General features: G+C 52.0%; 1 protein-coding gene across 1 annotated transcript; it reads left to right on the forward strand.

The window, feature by feature from the left end:
- Window positions 1-1,867: 1,867 nt before the first annotated feature.
- Window positions 1,868-17,451, forward strand: CTSD (cathepsin D). The gene is made up of 9 exons (XM_063158661.1): window positions 1,868-2,067; window positions 2,518-2,674; window positions 4,884-5,007; window positions 6,607-6,725; window positions 10,223-10,422; window positions 11,568-11,690; window positions 12,846-12,996; window positions 13,947-14,045; window positions 14,702-17,451. Exons 1-9 carry the CDS (start codon window positions 2,006-2,008, stop codon window positions 14,861-14,863), a joined length of 1,197 nt encoding a protein of 398 aa, XP_063014731.1. The 5' UTR covers window positions 1,868-2,005; the 3' UTR covers window positions 14,864-17,451.
- Window positions 17,452-18,396: the final 945 nt, after the last annotated feature.

Genomic DNA, 18,396 nt, shown 5'->3' on the forward strand with positions numbered 1-18,396 from the left:
GACATAAGGGAGGCCTGGGCCTGGCGTCAGGGCTGTCCTTTTTGTCTGCAAAGCACATTTGTAAAGGGGTTTAGAGCCCTTTGTGAGGGTGGGTTTGCTTGGATGGGGCCACAGTGGGGCAGGTTTATGTCTGACCCACTCCTAGCCACAAGCATCCAGGGGGATGAGGAGACCGTGAGCCGGAGCCCTCAGCAGCAGCAGCAGCAGCAGCAGCAGAGATGCCTCTGGGGTCAGGCTGCCGGTGCTGCAGACCCGCTATGCCTTGGCCCCTTGCCCGAATGAGCCACACGGGATTTTGCTGAGTCACGCAGTGCCTCGGGGCCGGGAGGGCAATGCTTTGTGCTGACTCATGGTCAGTGGCACTCAGCTTGACCACACACCCGCAGGGGCAGGAGGGAAGCAGGTGCTGGCCAAAATAACGGGACCCACCAGGTTCAACCAATGCCTCCAGCGATCGCTCCAGAAATCCTCATCCCAATGGCAGCTGTGCCCCACAGGCAGGCAGCAGGTTTCCTGAAGCTCATCAGCTTGACCAAGATGGGGCAATTTGGAGAGCTCGTGGGACAAGATACAGCCCAGTGTAGAAATGCCCTCTAAAATGTTTGGGATGGATCACAGTTGGGGGGGGTAGCATGCACCCAGGGCAGCAGGGTCCTGTGTGAGGCCATGGGAGGATGGAAGAGGCTTAGGGACAGAGTGTGGGAAGGAGTTGGTGCAAGTGAGGTGCCAGTGACATGACACAGCAATTTTACAGAAGTTTCATGAACACTAATATGACGGGAGAGGGACAGGAACCTCATCACAAAGCTAGGGGTCCCCCACTCCAGCAGTGCCCAGCTCGTCCCACAGGCTGCTGCTTTCCCATCCCCACAACTAGGCACAAGCAAGAACAGAAAACAAGTCACTCCAGCCCTCAGGACTTAGAAGGGAAAATGTCTGTAAATCCAATTTAATTTTTATTGTTTTTCTAGCAAGTCTCGTGGCTCTGTAGGAGCTCTGTCGTGGCAAACTGGGCAGAGATTAGCTGTGGCCTCCTGAGTTGGTGGCGTGGCACCTCTGAGCCCCGTTACGACACTCCGGTGGTGGTGAAGAGCCCATCCCAGTACTCAGTCTGCGTTTTGAGGAAGGGGCAGACCTCAGGGAGGGCTGGTGGCCGGTGTCCCCCCAGGCTCTGCCCTGCACCAGCATCATTCTCAGTGGCTGCAGGTTGCACAGTACCACCACAGTGCATTTTGAGGGGTGGCAGATATGGCTTGAGATCCCCTCCCGGGCCCCCACTGTGCTTCCCAAAAACGCTGTGGCCTAGGATATGCCCATCTGCTCCAGAAACACCCAGCTCAGAGGGATTGGAAGGATGAGTGCCCCAAAGTGGAGATGTCCTGAGGCCAGGGAGAAATATGGGGCTGGGGAGCTGCCAGGGCCCTCTGGGCAGGGGTGCACAGTGACACCCTGAACCCTGCACAGCGGTGACAGCGGGCGGCAGAGTGGCCGAGATCCCTGAGCAGCCGAGCCCCGCGAGGAACTGGGGGTCTGCTGCCTGGGGCTGTGCGTGTGTCCCGCATCCTCCCTCTCCACTGCCCAGGGAGAAAAAACGCCAGATAACCTGGAAAGAACCAAAAAAAACCAGCCCAGCAGAAGGAAGCTAAAGGCAGTCCAGAACGGGGCACGCGCGGCCGGGCAGGCATCTCGTGACTGATTTCACGGTGTTTATTCCCCTTTCCCGGGGGCTGAGTCACGGCCCGAGGCGCCGGGGGTCAGCCCGGGGGGAGCCGTGAGGCGGCGCCCCCGGCCCCGCGGCCGATCCCCGCTCCCCGCCCCGGCCCGCCCTCACGTGACGCCGCTGGTTGCAATTTTAGACTGTCAGCTGACTCCAGAAATCCGTGGAGAGGGGCCGCTCTGCCTACAAAAACAGGGACGGACAGCGGGAGCGGCGTCGCGGCCTCTCAGCGTCGGGACCTCCAGCCTCTGACCCCTCACCACCGCCGCCAGCAGCGCCATCGCCGCCATGGGCCCCCGCGGCCTCCTCCTGCTGCTCGCCCTGGCCGGGTCCTGCGCCGCCCTCATCAGGTAAGCGGAGGGGGTTCCTCAGGGGCTGCTGAGCCCCCCGGGTTGGCGGGGGACATGGGAGAAGCACCCCCGGTGCTGCTGCAGCGGTGCCCTCCGAGATCCTCTCGCAGCCCTCCATAGCGGGTGGCTCCCCCTCCATCGGGGAGGGAGGGGAAGGTTCGGAACATCCCCCCCATCTTGCGCATGGAGGGGCCTTGCCCCAGCTTCCCGTACATCTGGTGACTCTCTGGCAGCCCGCCGGCCTTTCCCGCTATCCCCTGGCTTTGGGAAAAACACTGGACGCAGCGCGGCGAGGGGCATCTGGCATAAGGCGCTGGCAGGAGCCCAAACCTCACCCACCTCGTACTGGCGCGTCCCCTGTTTTGAGTGGAGCCCTGCTGCCCCCTTTCCCTAGGTATCCCTGCCCTGCACACCCCCTTTAACAGGTGTGTGTTTGCCGTCCCCACACAGGATCCCCCTGACCAAGTTCCCTTCCATGCGGCGGATCCTGAAAGAGGCGGGCAGTGAGATCCCAGATATGAATGCCATCACCGAGTCCATCAAGTACAAGTTGGGCTTTGCCGAGGCGGGTAAACCCACTCCGGAGATTTTGAAGAACTACATGGATGTGAGTAACAACCCCCCTGCAGACCATCCCCTGCACTGCAGCGGACCCCAGCACAGTGTCACTTGTAGGTGTACCCATCCCAGGGAGGGTGAGACATGCCGGCCTCCCACCAGCCGGGAAGGCAAAGGAGGGAGAGATGTTGATCCTCTAGGACAGATTAACGCATCCCCGTGGCTTAGTGAGTGGGTACCAGAAGGTGCTTCCCATTATTACTAAACTAAAAATACTAATACTAGTAATTATAACAATAACAAACAACCCACTGCCACCCAAGCAGGAGCTTTGCAGTTTGTGACCTATTTCCTTTCCCCTTTGTCACTAATTAACAATCATAAATAGGGGCCTGCTCACTTACAATCCTTCCTATCATCTTCTGGCCTTTTGGACTCTATTTTTGACAAGACAGGGGCATAAAAATCATGCTCCACTCCTTGAGGATGCTAGCTTACTATGGTCCTGGGGATGCAGGACCCTTCCTCTCACTATCCTTCATCTTTTGCACTGCCCTGGGAAAAGCCTTTATCTCTACTTTCTTGTCAGCAACTTAAGGAGCAAAGCGAGCTGGGTGGTGGCGGAAAGAGAAGCCAGATAAAGGGCATGAAGTTTGCCCTTGCCCTGCTGCCAGACACGTGTGGGGTTTACTATTTCAGGGTTCCTTACCGGGCAGAGTAGGATATGAGCATTGGCTGGCAGAATAAACCTGGGCCCAGGTATTTGGGCATTAATTCAGCGTATGTTCCCCTGCTGCCCTTCCCCAGCAGCTCTTGTCACCCAGCCAGCGCCGTGCTGTCCTGGGAAGGGCCACCGGTGTTTCAGTTGGCAGTGTTGAAAGCCAGGGCGAGCGGTTGTGTCACGGTGCTGTCTCTTGCAGCCACTGGCTCAGACCGCCACTCAGGGCAGCACTGTTTTCCCTTGTCACACAGGCACCAATCCAACCTGTGGTGGCAGATAAAGGACTGCTGCGTCCCTCCCAGCCTGGCTGAGAATACTTTTGCTGCCAAATGAATTCTTGGGACAAACCCCACTAGGCTGCCTTGTGTGCTTCCTGCCCTGGGACCCTTCATGGGTCTGTGTGTGTGACAAACAGAGCCACTGTACCGGGGGTTAATTTTCAAGCCCCAGCAATAATTACAGAACCACTGGAAGCAAGTGCTGCCTCCCCATTATGGCTAATTGCAATGTTGCAATGGATTGTTAATTAGTGAGCAAGCCTTGCAAACTGAGCGCACAGGAGGTGAACAGCTTTGATAATCCTGTTTTCTTCCCTTCCCCCCTTTCCCCCCCTCTTTATTAAGTACACGTGGGGTTTGGAAAGGCTACTGGCTGACTTCCCTTACTTCTCCAGCCTTCTCTCCAGAACCCTGAACCAGGTGCTCACCAGGCAGGACGCAGTTCCCTGCTTGTTTGGGAGGACTGGGGAAAAATGAGTCCATATAGCACTTGCCTAGCATTCTCCATTCATCCTCACCTATGTGGAGAGAGGGATACTTTGCCAAGAACTCAGCCATTCAGGTTTCTTCCAGTCCCAGCAAAAATGTAGTCTTAGAGCAAAGGTGTATCCATCAGATACCTGTGCTACAGGGACTTCTCCCAGTCTTTCACCCTGGAGGTCTAAATCCATCTCTGGTGGTGCTGCTCATGCTCTTTGCTCCCACCACTCCTCCAGTCTTCCACTTGTTGAGACTGAGCATTTGTTTATTCCCCCCCATTCCCAGAGCTCACCAGCAAGCACCAAAACCCCCAGCAGCTGTACCTCCACCTGCAGTGGGCAGTGCTGCTGCTTTCTGCAGCCCACAGTTTCTCCGCAAAGCCACGAGCAAAGCAGCTTCCCAGCCAGTTTCAGCTTTTCAATAACGCAGGTGTTTTGCTTGGCTTCCTTCCATCATTTTTTCTCATCCTTGTAGTGAACTGCTAGCCTGCAGACCTTCCCCCTTCTCTTCTTCTCTGTCTCCGTGCCCCAAATGTCCTCCCCCGCACACGCCCATCCCACTTGTCCTCAATTTATCCTTTTCACACCCGCTGTAATGAACGCTGAAGGGGAACCACCCTTCCAGAGGAAAAAGGCTGGGAACCCATCGATGCCAAAACCAAGAGGAGGGCAATGTCTAGATAGGAAGCTGATCCTCTATGCAACCCTAAGAGATTTTTTGATCTCTAATCCCTGCTTTCAGCCAGCTGCCTCTGCTCATGGTTCCCTTCTGCTTTGCAGGCCCAGTATTTCGGTGTGATCGGTATCGGAACACCCCCCCAGAATTTCACCGTGATCTTTGACACTGGCTCCTCCAACCTCTGGGTGCCATCCGTGCACTGTTCCCTACTGGACATCGCCTGCAGTAAGTGTCACGGGTGCCAGAAGCTGCTAATCAGCTTCTCCTTCCCTGCAAAATGCAGAGCCTTGCATTGCAAATGGAGAAACTGAGGCAGCAGCGTGAAAGGACTTGCCAGAGGCTGATGGGCTTTTTGGGGTGAGAGCTGGAAATACAATCCCAGCTTCCTTCATTAGTCCTTTCCCGGGTTTTTTGTTTTCCAAGTAACCCCTATACAGGGCCAAATCTTCTCCAACAGCTTCAGCCCTACAGCAGGGGAGCAGCATCATCGGCTGTGATGTTTCTCCCCAAATTATAGACCAATGCTGCTGTTATCCCATTGCGCAAGGCTGACTTTTTTAAGTCAGCCTCTTGCCAGATCTGATACAAACTGTCCTAGTTTCTGGTTTATTGCTGCACAGAGCATGTGTGTGCATGTTTATGGAGTTATAATTAACGAGAGCCAGGTAGGCACAATGAAATGAGAATGTCTTAGGGACTGCAAGCTTTTTTTTTATTCTGTGGCATTCCTATGCAGTAAACTTCCACAGCTGAAGATGTCAAACCTGGCTATGGCAAAATGCCATTCAAAAGCCGCTGGTTGTGCTGCTTTAGCAAAGTGGAGAAACCTGTGGAGTCAACAACTGCAACCATGAAAGGCATTCCACAGTGCTCATTGGGAGTAGAGTGGAAATTTGGACTTCTTGTACAGACACCTTCCCTTTGCATATGTGAAACAAGATTTAGGACGCTGACAGGGTGGTGAGGTTCAGACCTGGTATGCCTAGGGGGTTCCTGATTTGTAGCAGGGAGATGGTTTCTCAAGGCAGTGCTTTGGGAGGTGCTGGGACCAAAGGGCTCATTTTATGAATATACAAGGGGCTTAACCTCCTGCCAGACTGGAATTCAAACTGGGACCCAGACAGCCTAGCTGGGAAACTCCTTGTGTAGCTCTGTCACTTTGTGCAGGGCTCAGCTGGTTCATCCTCAGCTGCTGTCTGCACCCTCAGCAGCCAGCCATGGGACTGCGCTGGCCAGCTCGTGACTTGGGAGGAGTCTGGGGAGGCAGAATCTGCCTGCCCATAAAACCAGGGATATCCTACAGCTCCCAACCCAGCCAAGGGGAAAAGCAGCTTAGGCTAGGGAAAAGCCCTTCTCTGAAAATAAAGGGATATTTTGAGTTCTTCCTGTACTAAAAACAATTTTTGAAAAATTTCCAGCTACTCCTAGTAAAAGAAATGCATAAGTCCATGAGGTGAAAATGTTCCTGCCCCGAGCAGGCTATATTTAAAGCCACCCTGGTTCTCCATGGCATGTGGAGGGATACATTTTGCTCTGCTGACTAACACACCACACCAACCACATAACCTCTAGGCTTTTAATACCCAGTGGCCAAATCGGATTTAACAGCCTGAATTGGATCTGCCCACCTAATTCCCCAGACACTGGAAATGCTTTGTTAAGCAATCTGGGCTTGGCAAACCCTGGGTTCAGGCCCATCTTCTCATCATTGAGTGTCCATTTGTCTGGATAAACTGGATGGTGTGGGGTTAGGTTGTGGGGAACCGTAGGTATAGAGGAGCACTAATGCTGTGTGTCCCCTTGTGTCCCCTTTCCCAACTGCAGTGGTGCACCACAAGTATGACTCTTCTAAATCCAGCACCTATGTGAAGAACGGCACCAAGTTTGCCATCCACTATGGGACAGGGAGCCTTTCCGGGTACCTCAGCCAAGACGTGGTCACGGTGAGTCACGACTGCCCAGACTGCTTTCAGCAGAGAGCTCGGAGCCGTTCGATTTCAGTGGATCTCCTTTCTTGAGTGTCCTACTCTTATAAAACATCCTTCAGTGCTGTGTTTCCAAGTCCTTTGAAATGACATGGTAATGATGTCTGTTAAGGTAGCAATAACCATGGCAGGCTGAGAAGGGAGAAGGTGTTAATCTGCAGGTCAACAGGCTTGGAGTGGGGACTGCTCACATGGTGCCCCTCCAAACATCGTCTCTGGCCATCCCTCCATAGCTTTTCCTGGTGACCCCAAAAATTTACCAGCCCAAGCATATTCCAACACCACTGCATGGACTGCTGGTGGTGCCCAGCTTGTTCTTGGCCGATATCCCCACATTAGTGGATGCCCACATGGGCAGCTGCCCAAACACAGACCAGGAAAGGTCTCTTTACTGCCCCATCCTGGTCTCACGTCATGAACTGGTGCATATGCTTATAAAGGCTGGGTAACACCCTGGGGGTAGTCAGTGTGCAGCTTGAGTTACCTGTGTGGTGGTTGCTTCACAGTTTGCTTTTCAGCAAGCAAAGCCTGAGCTTTCTGTCCTGTGAAGGACAAGTGCCTTTCATGACTTCCTCCCAGGTACAGATGCTTGGGAGAGTTTGCCAGCTGCCAAACGTCAGGGGTGCATGTGCTCTCAGATTACTTGCTCTCCTGGCAGGGATAAGAGCATATGTTTGCTTTGCAGGGGGGGGAGAAACAAAGCAAAAGTTTTGAATAAGCACATAAATCTGGGGATTTGGAGGTTTCTATTTAGGTTCAGCTGAAAAGTATTGGTTTACCAATTTCATCAGAATCAAAATGTATCCAGGAGAAGCTTAAAGTGTGTGACTCTTGCAGGATGCACTCTTTAGCCAATTCTTACAGCATGAAGATTTCAGGCTAGCCTGGAAGCATCAGCTGTTGCCTCTATGCTGTATGCCTCTAAGGCAAACAGCAAACTTCATTGTCCTTAGAAAGTGTGGGCTTAATGCAAGGGCTGAAATGAGTCAGAAAGAAGATTGCCATTTTTTCTCTTTTTTTTGGTTTGTAATTGTCACCCTAGTCCCTGTTTGCTGATTAGTTCTCCATTTCCCAGCAGCTGAGAGGAAGGCTTTTGTGCCTCAGTTTATTTGGGAAGTGGGGATGCCTCTTGTCAGACAGCACAGCTTGTACCGTTTGGTTTCTGTCTGCAAGAAGAGAAACCTCTTCCATGGAGCTGAGCAATGTCCCACTTGTAATAGGCAGGAGCAGGGGTGACTGAGGGTCAGGGACCTTCTGCTTGGACACATGGATGCATCCTCTGCATGTTGTAGGCAAGCTCCCAGTCAGGTATAGTCTTGAAAGAAAGACATTGAAATAACCTTCAGGGTGATCCTCCTGGCTCCAGCCATTCTGGCGGGTGGAAGCAGCCACAGCAACCTCTGGTAGCCCTGACATCTGACCAAAAGATGCTTGTTGGCAGGTAGTCCAGAGTCCCTCAGCCCTAATGGTTTTTTGAGAGGGTGATGAGCTCATGTCAAACATCCTCTCTCATTCTGTGGAGGAGCAATGCCCTGTAGCTCCACACTCTGCAGGGCTGCTTGCTCTCCAAAGAGCAGCAGGTTCAGCCAGCCCTCTGCTGCTCAGACATCTCATCTCTTTGTCACAGCCCAACCTTGGGATGTCCTTCAAGGACAGCAGAGGAAACTTAGCTGGCCATGGGGCACAGTGTCTCTCTCATGACTGCAGTGCAGATACACTGCACAGATTACTTTCCTTGCCTCTCCCTTGTGCCTCTACATCCCAAGCCCTGGTGCCAGGCTGTGCCTTAGAGGCCCTTACTTGTTGGTCTGCCTTTGCCATCCAGTGCTTAACTACTGGCTGAGGCCACCAACAAGGAGGCCAGGCAAGCTGTGGAGTGCTGACACCCATCTGCAAAGTGCTGGAGGGTGGCCACCACGCAGCTATCCACTGGTCATGGTTTTTGGTTGCTCAGTTTCAGGGCAAGAGCCAGCCAAGAGACAGAGACAAAGGATCTGTGACCTGGCAGGAGCACTCTGCTAAAGATGGTCTTGTGTTTCAGCCCTGCTGTGGACCAAGTGCAGGCAGGGTCTGTTGAGAATATCCATGACTGGGCAGAAATCTGCCTCCCCCTTGGGATGTGCAAGCAGAGCAATATCCCGACACACCTGACACTCAGTGTTATCAGTCCATTGCATTTTACTGTAAGCAGAAGCTTCACTGAACTCTCTGAGCCGCTGGGGATCAGTGGTGCCAAGGGGTGGCTTTTGTGAGCCCGGGCTGTACAAGTGGGGCAGGCGCTGGCGAGCGGATGCGTTGCTGTGCGCGCTCCCCCCACATCCTGCCCTGTGGCTTTCAGCTTTCGCAAGGCTCGATCGCCCTTTCCTAGTGCAGTCCTCCAATACCATTAAAGGCAGCACTGCTGTCCCAGCCTTGTGCTGTCTAACCCTGGGGGCATATTAGTAATTTACAGGGATCGTTATCTGCCATCAGGTAGGAGAGGCCAGCTTGTCAGTCCAGCCTGGCTCACTACAGGGCTGCTAGCTGCAGGCTGAGAGGCTGAAATTGTCCTAGTGTGGATGCTAAAATTGCCTCTGGTCAGCCAGAAGCTCACAAGCCTCCTGAACTGCTAGAGCCAGAAGCCAGCAGATGCATCCTGCTCCCCATCAGCAGAGCTATCCTCCTTTCTCTGATCATCTTCTTTCTGGGGATCTGCCCTTGGAAAGCGTTTCAGCTTTCCAGTGGGGAATGCCAGTCCTTCTCATGGCCGGCAAGGGAGATGACCTTTGAATTCTCAGTACTCTGCTTGCTATTTTCGTGCTTCATGCTCAACCTCACTTTCTTGTCTGGGTCTTCTCCGCTTTCACGGGAGGTCTCTGCAGGCTGGTGGCTCTTCCAAGAGATTCAGCAATGTCCTGGGGATGTTTCTTATGTAGGGGAGATCACAGGGATTGTGGGCAGAGATGGGAGGGATTTGTGCTCCCAACCGAGGATGTGTGCAGCACTCAAGGAGGTAGGATACACAGATGACTTAGAAGATGTCCAGAGTGGGGAAGAAGATAAAAGGAACAGCACAAGAGCTTTTCAGACTGGGAGGAAATGATGAAGTAAGTGATAGAGGAGGAAGTGGAGGAGGGACAAATGGATATGGGTCCTCTGTGGAAAGAGGAGGGGCTGCAGAACAGCAAGGCCAGTGCTGGGACACTGCAAAAGGCTAAAGGGATTCTTCTTTAAAGTATGCTGGGCTTTGCAGGGATTTGGGAGGTTCCACTGAGCCAGAGTTGCCAGTCTCTTCCCCTGACAAGAGTGGTTTCTGCAGCTGCCTACAAATGCAGTGGTGGAAGCAGGCAGGAGTGTGGCAGCACACTGGGGGATGTGCTACAGCCTGTGTTCAGTGAGGGTCTGTTACCACCCAGGTCTCCTGAGTCAGTTTTCTTTACAGTCTGCTTTTCCCTTCCCTCCCCATCTCCCCACAGCTTGGTGACTTGAACATCCTGGATCAGACCTTTGGGGAGGCCACAAAGCAGCCAGGCATGACATTCATCGCTGCCAAGTTTGATGGCATCCTGGGCCTGGCATTCCCAAAGATCTCTGTGGAAGGCGCCGAGCCTTTCTTCGATAACGTCATGAAACAGAAGCTGGTCGAGAAAAATATGTTCTCTTTCTACCTGAACAGGTAGTGTTGGGTTTGGTGGCACACCCCTGGTTGCAAGGGCAAGCCCAGTGGGCTTTCCTCTGTTTTCCAGTAGCATCCTCTTGTCATCTGCTGTTTTACACTCTGGACAGCACTTCCCAGTTGAGGAAGTCACAGCAAGTTCTGCTTGCAGGAGTAGTCAGGCCAAAATCTCTTATGTTTGCTGCTCTGAAGTAAGGAGAAGGAAGTAGAAATGCAATTCTTTTACTGATAAAAAGCTGGGTGGATCTCTGACCAGATTTCTTAACTGATGAATAGACAGAGGATGTTTCCAGAGGAAAGAGAAATAGAAATAAGCAGGGCTGTGTTAATGAGATTAATATTAGGGCAGTCCCCTTTATAGAGGTGAACAGCCCTAGTCTGCTGCCAGAGTCCGTAAGCCAGGTGGTCACCACCATGTCACCTCCTCAGCAAAGGTGCCCCCCATCAGTCATCACTAATGAGGGGCCAGTGCTCTCTCACCACCCTGGGAGATCCTCCTCTGCAGCTGCCAGCACCTTCCCACCCACTGCTGCTCCCCACAGGACCCCCATCACTTTTCTGGCACCACCGCAGTGACTCTGAACTGCTTCAGCCCAAAAAGTAGCACGCCTAGGGCAGAGAGGGCTGCTGCTGGCCATTCAAGCACCAGCCCTCCCCCATCACCATATTTCTTCCCATCTGCTCAGCAGTGAGCTCTTATCTGATGGTAACCTTGAGACAATTCACTTCAAGGCTGTTGGTTGGCAGAGTTGAGTGCAGATAACCTAACCCTGCATCAGCTGTGTCCAGCCCTGCACAGGCACTTTTTACAAGCTGATTCAGGAAGTCCCTGTGTCAGTGCCTAGTTCCCCTTTGCCATCCCCCTTCCCTGCCATGAGTTTCTTCAGGTTTCTGTGAGAAAGTACCAGGTGAAAAGCTGCGGGATGCTTTAGCTGGGCCAAAATATTTCCATTTCCCCATCCCAGCCTGTTTCACAGTACCTGTCCTTATATTGATAGAACATAGCATGACATAATTTATCTGTTTCCAGTACTGTTAATGCTGTGCTTCACCTCTAAACACCCCAGCAGGTGTTTTGGGAGGCGTTGAAGCAGGTTGTTCTCACCCTGCCCTTGATGTTCACAGGTTTGGGTGTTGTTTTTCAGAGATCCCTCTGGTGAACCTGGCGGCGAGATGGTCCTGGGAGGGACCGACCCCAAGTACTACAAGGGCGAGTTCAGCTGGTTTAATGTGACACGCAAGGCCTACTGGCAGATCCACATGGACTCGTAAGTTCCCCATCAACCTGACTGCGTGCAGGGGGTCACATGTACTGACAGCACATGCCTGAGGCTTCAGTGAGACCCTCCTCGAAAAGGAATCGTCCCTGCAACACATCCACACCAAAAAAAGCAGATTAAATCCCACCCTAGGGTTGGATTGTTTGTCGCTGGAAGGAGACAAAAGGCAGAAGCCATAAGGAGATGTTCCGCAAAATCCTTTCCTCTTGTTTGTGCCCTGACCCGTGACCTTTGAAAGGATGCCTGCTGCATCCCTGCAAAGCAGAGAAGAATGCCAGTGTGTGCTCCTTGCAGGCAGGGCGAGCCCCATAGATGAAGCCCCAGTTGTGCTGAGCTCTCGGCAAGGCCTGAGCTGCATGGCTGTCCTGCACACAGCTCCGGAGGAGCAGGATGAGGCCTCAGGAAGGCAGCCCTTGACTGAAGGGCACGGCGCAGCAATCAGCGCGCATTGTTGGAGGCACAGGGGAGGAGAGCGGGCTGAGCTGACGGCCGCCAGCCCCACGGTCTATTCTGAGCTCTCCCACGTGATGGGAACTTAAAAGTGCCCTGTGATCAGAGTGTGTCCTTTTCCTGGGAATTGCATCCCTCCCCAGCGCGGCGTTTGAGTTCTCATTTTCCCCCAGAGCTGCAGTGTTGGCAGAGTATGGCAGACCCTTGGCGAGAAGGCTTTGTCTTTCTGCACTGCTGTGAAATGCAATGCGGGCGAGGAGGCCAGGCAGCTCCTGGCTTGCCTTTTCTCTGCACCCTTCCCTTGCCCATGGCTGTCACAGCACCCTTTAACCCTTTTTTTCCTGCAGTAGCACAGTACTGTAAAAGTCCATAATTCATTGTCCTTAGCTCTCTCCCATGTCCATTAGCTGTGACACTAGCTCTGGAGTGCTGGTAGCAGGCAGGGTACAAGGCAGCATCCAGGCTCTCTGCAGAAATGCAGTTACACTTCAAGGCACCTGCTCAGTCACGAGCAGACAAGAGAGAGCCAGGGGGTCTGTGCGTTGAGTTGGTGCTGCATCAGTGTTTCTGAACATCTGTCCTTCCTGGATGGGTGTCTCTTACAGCCCTCCCTTGCTTGCCTGCATACTGCTTCCTGCAGCCTTCTCTGGGAGGCCTTTAAGGGTTGTCTAATGTCTGGGCATCTCTCCCCAGGGTGGATGTGGGTGTTGCCAATGGGCTAAGCGTGTGTGAGGGGGGCTGTGAGGCCATCGTGGACACAGGAACTTCACTCATCACTGGCCCCACCAAAGAAGTGAAGAAGATACAGCAGGCCATTGGTGCAAAACCACTCATAAAGGGCGAGGTGAGGCCGGGCTGAAAATGTGGGTGTCTATGGCCATAACAGCACCTATGCTTGCACCCTACTTTGTACCCAAATGCTTGTTGGGACCCTAGTCTTCTGCTCCCTCTCATCTTAGTTCCCAGGCTATGCTCCTGGAAAAGCCACTGGCACAGCAGAGACCCCTTCATCTCTTCACCCTGGGCAGCATGCACTGCCCTACTCATGCTCAGGGTAGAAAGCCCAGGTCCCATGAACTTTGGAAATCTTTGAGTCACTTCTGCCACCCATCTCTGGATGGTGGAAGAGAAGGGATCTGAGGTGCAGCTGAGACGAAGGATTCACATTAGTATGAGTCCAGAGACACTTTAATTAAAGAATATTTCATGCAAATGGCAACCCTTTGTATGAAAGTTTTCAACCATCAAAGCTAATCTCACAAGACTTTTCCCTCCCTAAAATTGTGGAAGAATATGGATTATAAAGACCCTGTAGAAAAAAATTGCCTGTTCTGAAAGCTCTCCCAAATCAGAGCCATGAGCATTTGTGGGGCTTTTCTTTAGTGTCAGAGACCCAAAGCTGCAGCAATAGTTGGCTTAGACCTGCCATCATCCTCAAGGCTTGCCATTGTCTGTGAAACTGGTTTTGTCTGTGTACTGAGACACAGCTGCCTCTCCTCTGGTAAAAACACCCAGCCATGCCACATCAGCTGTGGCACCCTAGGACTCAGCAGAGTCCTAAAGAGCCAAAAGCTGAATCCAACATCCCTTGGCTCCATGCCTATCCATAAAGCCCTCTTGCCCCTCGACTTGGAGCCCTAGGCAGGGAGCAGCCTGCTTATCCCAGCTCAAGCTTCTGCACTCTGAGCTGAGCTGGTTTTAGGGAAAACCACAGCAAAGATGTGACTCTGCTCAAGGAAGACTTTGGGAGAGTGTGGGAGGTCCCATCTAAAACCTTTACTGTTGCAATTTCAGTACATGGTCCCCTGTGAAAAAGTGCCAACGCTGCCTGTCATCTCAATGAAAATAGGAGGGAAGTCCTTCAACCTCTCAGGAGACCAGTATGTCCTCAAGGTATGTCCAGGCAGATTTTTCCAGCCTTATGCTTCTTCCCCAAGGCCTGGCTTTTGCTTCCACTGCAACAAAACACAAGAGCAGCCAGAACAGCGCTGGAGCTGGTGCTCAGGAAAAAATCTGAAAGGTTGGGGTGTCAGGGTGGTGGTACTGCAGATGGATCCACCTAACTTCATCAAAGTCTCACAGGAATAAGACACCCTGCATAGTGCTCGTGAGGAATAGCATGATGGTTAAGGTAGGGGAGGCAAGCTGTTGCATCACTTCCAACAAACATTTAGCTCTTTTCTGCTGTATTCTGGTGCCATGAGGCCAGCCTTATTATAGCAGAGGCCATCAGCCTGTCATTTAAGCTGTCTGAATGAACTCACAAGGACCATCTTGTGCAGCCCTTCACCAGTGGCTCTAATTCAGAGCTGTGTGGGCTGGGAGGTTTATGGCCACGTGCAGCTTTGCTTGATGCTTTTGTGCCTAAGGGAGGGAGAGCTGGGTTTGCAGTTGTGGAAGTGGTGGGTTGGAGGTCACTTTGGCAATCTGTGGATCTCAGTCTGGGAGAGGCTGAAGCGAAGGCAGCCTTGCAGATGTTCTTGCCAAGCCTGCAAGGTTGAAGAAAGGGAATGGCCTGCTTAAATTGAAGCTCTCACTCTTCTTTTTAGATGACTGCACAAGGAGAGACTATCTGCATGAGTGGCTTTTCAGGCCTGGACATCCCACCCCCCGGGGGCCCACTCTGGATCCTGGGAGATGTCTTTATTGGACCCTACTACTCTGCCTTTGACCGTGACAACAACCGTGTTGGCTTTGCCACAAGTGCCTAAACAGCTGCCCCCCACTGCCTCTGCCACACACACACTTAAACACACACACATGGGAGCTGTAGAGAAAGGTTACCAGTATTAGAAATCCAGTGAGTGGAAAGGAGAAAGAAAAAAAAAAAAAAAGGAAAAAGAAACAGAACTAGATTTAAAATTACATGGAAAATAGTCATTAGTGCCCTGCTAGCTACTTTTTCCACTCTGAGTAAGTGGTGCTGGGAGGTCTCTAGCTGATAACTCCAGCTGGAGTAGTCCCTTGCTTTACTGCTAGGTCTTCCAGTAGTTCTTTTTGAGAATGATTCTCACAGCTAAACAAGGCCCTCTCACATCTCCCAGCACTGGGGTCCTTCCTGGGGGGAAGGGGAGCAGCTGGCTGAAGCCAGCCCCTGGCACATCTGTTTGTGCAGAGAGGCTGTGCTACATCTCTTGGGTTTGGTCTTCTGTGCTGGGGGAGAGGGACGAGGGAAGGCTGTCCTGCACATCAGTTCTTACTGCTTTTTCACTCGTGAAGTGGGGGAGTGGATGGCCTGGGAGAATCTGTCTTTCTGACCCCTCCTTGGAGGTTGAGGCAGTAACCAGTAGGTCATTTCTCAAGGAGTTTGTGCTAGGTTTGGTCCTAGGAGAGCATGTCCTGGGCTACAGCGATGGGGAAGCATGGTAATGTGCCCAGAGGGCGAGTTTCAGAGCCTGAGGGCTGTGGTGGTGTGTTTTGTTTAGTGATGGCATTAGTGAGAGGGTTGGGAGGCATAGTGTCCACATCCCTGACATAATGGGACATGGGTTTGTAGGGGGGCTCTAGGCAGTGGGACTTTTCAGTCAGTATGAATATTAAGGGGGTCAAGATAGGTTATAATAGAGGTAACTTGAATTCAGGGCCATGAAGGTCCAGCCTTCTGCTGAGCAAAGTCATGTGGCACAAGTTCTCTTGAGTTTAGTGACCTCCCAGGTTCCCCAAACAGCAGATCTTCCCAGCTTCAACCACAGCCAGTGAGTTGAGAATAATGTTTCCTGAAGCAACTAAGTGATCTACAAGCTGAAATCATTGTGGTAAAATCTGTCTTTGTCAGCCACATAAGAGCTTTTGGAAACATGATTCACAGCATTTGGCACTGCCCAAAACTCAAGAGACAGTTGGCAGAACCAGCAAACCTCCTGGGCAGGAGGATGCCATGGTAGCTGCTGGACTTACAATCGCTTTCCCTGCTGCCCTGTCCCAAAATCCAACTGCCTTTAACACCCTCTGTACCTGCTTTCCACTTCACTAATGCTGTTGAGGTCTGTTCAGGTCCAGCTGTGTTGCAGAGAGAATGAGGCACAATCCTGCTTTGGATTTGGCTGATTTAGCTGTGCACACAGATCCTCCCAGAGAGCCGGGGTCTGCGCATGCGGAGCCCCTTGCTGGGCTGGCACTGGTAGGCAGATACTGGTGGAGCTGGGAGCATGATAAAATTAGTTTTAAGCAGTACTGGAAAGCAGAAGAGAGCCTGCCAAGAATCCGAGGCCCTAAGCTGGGAGTAAAAGACTCTCTTCATTTTCCCAGTGTGCTGGATCAGGTCCTGAAGGGAGTGGTAGCAGATAAGGAACAAAGCTTGGAGTGGCAGAAAGATAAGATCCGTGGCGGCCATGACCTCAAACCAAGCTAAACAGATGGCAAAATCCTGCCTACCCAAAATTTACTCATAATCCTGCCAGCAGTAGCAGTGGGGCCAAGAAATTTCTTGAGAAAGGTCTTTGGGCAGTGAGTGAATAGACAGTTTTGCCCAGTGGAATAAGTTTGGCATTATAACCATGCTTCTCCTTGGGGGGTCTGGCATAGACAGTGGGGACAGGCATAGGCACACATGGGACACATGCTTTGTGCCCTACAACCCCAGATGTGACAAATGCTGCTCCCCAAAGCTTCCTTCTGCCTCCTCATAATCTTCACCTGGAGCTCTGCATCTGGACACCAAAGGACATCTGTTTAAGACTGGTCAGAAAACAGTAGCATGTTACCAAAAAAAAAAAATCTTCAGTAGCTGCTCCAAAATTAGCAAATATTCAGCACCTCTCCAGAGATCTTCAGTTTCACACCAGTTAAGTGCTCCAAGCTCCTCCAAGTTCTGCTACATCCCTTCCCAGCCCCAGGATTTCTTCAGCATGGGAAGACAGAGTTGGCCTCTTGGGTACCTGCTGAACACATCACACCTGATGTGAGGTGGAAGCTTGACATGGACCTGGCAGTGGCTTTTGAACATGTTCAGGATCAGATTGAAGTGGGATGTGCAGCACAGCCCCAGATGGAGCCCTTGGGCCGTGGCTGTGCTGGGCGTGGTCCCAGCACAGTGACTCCCGGGGGCCGGGTCTGTCAGCAGGCAGGAGGCAGCTGCCTGGGAAAGCATGGCCCAGAGTGATGCTCTGAGTGACACACTAGGATAGGCTGGAGGACCAGTTCACTGCAGTCTTCCCTGAATAGGTCTCTTCCCCCTGTTATGTTATTTGCATTTTTAAACCCATCTCTAATCGTGTGACTGGTTTTTAAAAATTATTTTGCTGTCAGAATTGTCTCTTCACAGAAAATTGAACAGAAAATACAGTATTTTCCCCATTAACTCTGAGAGTGGTCATTCTTTTGCGGTTTGAGATGACAAATTTTGTGGGTGTGCAGAGACTGTATCTCCCTGACCTATTGTCCCTGGACATCTGATTGCACTCTTGTGTGGACTCCTGTGTGTTTCAGAAGGGTGTCTCCCCTTCTCTCTGATAAGGAAACATGCTAGGACCTTGTTGGATTTGTCATTTTCAATGGATTAAAACATAACCTCTGCAAGGTGACATGAAAATGCCACCTGCCTGGCGCAGCCCCCCTGGGGCAGCGAGCATTCCCAGTGTCCCTGCTAGCCTACAGCCTTCTCCTGGGGCCACACCTTCCCAGCTGAGTATTGCCAAGGGTAGTCCATTTGCAGGGAATCAAGCTGTCCCCTGATCATCTGGACCCGTTAGAACAAGCTCCTGCTTAGGATTAGAACAAGTTCCTGTTTAGGATTTGGAGTAGTCCTGCAGCAGCCAAAGCAGAACTTCATTTCTAAGTTTGGCCTAAAATCAGCTAAGGTGTGAAGTCTGGGGAAGTCCTGTAGCCCAGTGATGAACATGGTGTAGGGTTTTTTCAACAATGTAGGAAAAATCCATCCCTCTTGCCTAGCTGTGTAATTTTTAGTCCCAGCTCTGCTGTATGGGAGCTGGAGACTGAAGCGGAATGAAGGCCCCATGTGCCAGGTGGAAGATAAGAGCTAATCCCTACTTTGAAAAAAGCATCATCTACATAAGCAAGATGGATGCAGCCAAGTCCCATCCCATCTTCTGAGCACAGATCTAAGCACACAGCTTAGCTGATTTCCCTCCTGGCACGTCCTGAGCCTCTGTTCTCCCAGGATGCCTAAATTCCCCAATCAGCTGTTCCCCTATGTTAAAGAGATGGATTTAACCCAAAAGGGCTGGCTGGATCCTGAAAACAAATCATGCAGCCTACTGTTCCTCAATAGCCCAAGGGGAGAACA

Source organism: Melospiza melodia, chromosome 6 (genome assembly GCF_035770615.1).
Source record: "Melospiza melodia melodia isolate bMelMel2 chromosome 6, bMelMel2.pri, whole genome shotgun sequence".
NCBI classification, from domain to species: domain Eukaryota; kingdom Metazoa; phylum Chordata; class Aves; order Passeriformes; family Passerellidae; genus Melospiza; species Melospiza melodia.

Excerpts from the sequence above, each read along its gene's own strand:
- CTSD (XM_063158661.1), top strand. The coding sequence starts at position 2,006 with ATGGGCCCCCGCGGCCTCCTCCTGCTGCTCGCCCTGGCCGGGTCCTGC. Across the intron at positions 10,423-11,567 it reads TTCTCTTTCTACCTGAACAG|AGATCCCTCTGGTGAACCTG; the intron begins GTAGTGTTGGGT and ends GTTGTTTTTCAG. Across the intron at positions 11,691-12,845 it reads TGGCAGATCCACATGGACTC|GGTGGATGTGGGTGTTGCCA; the intron begins GTAAGTTCCCCA and ends ATCTCTCCCCAG.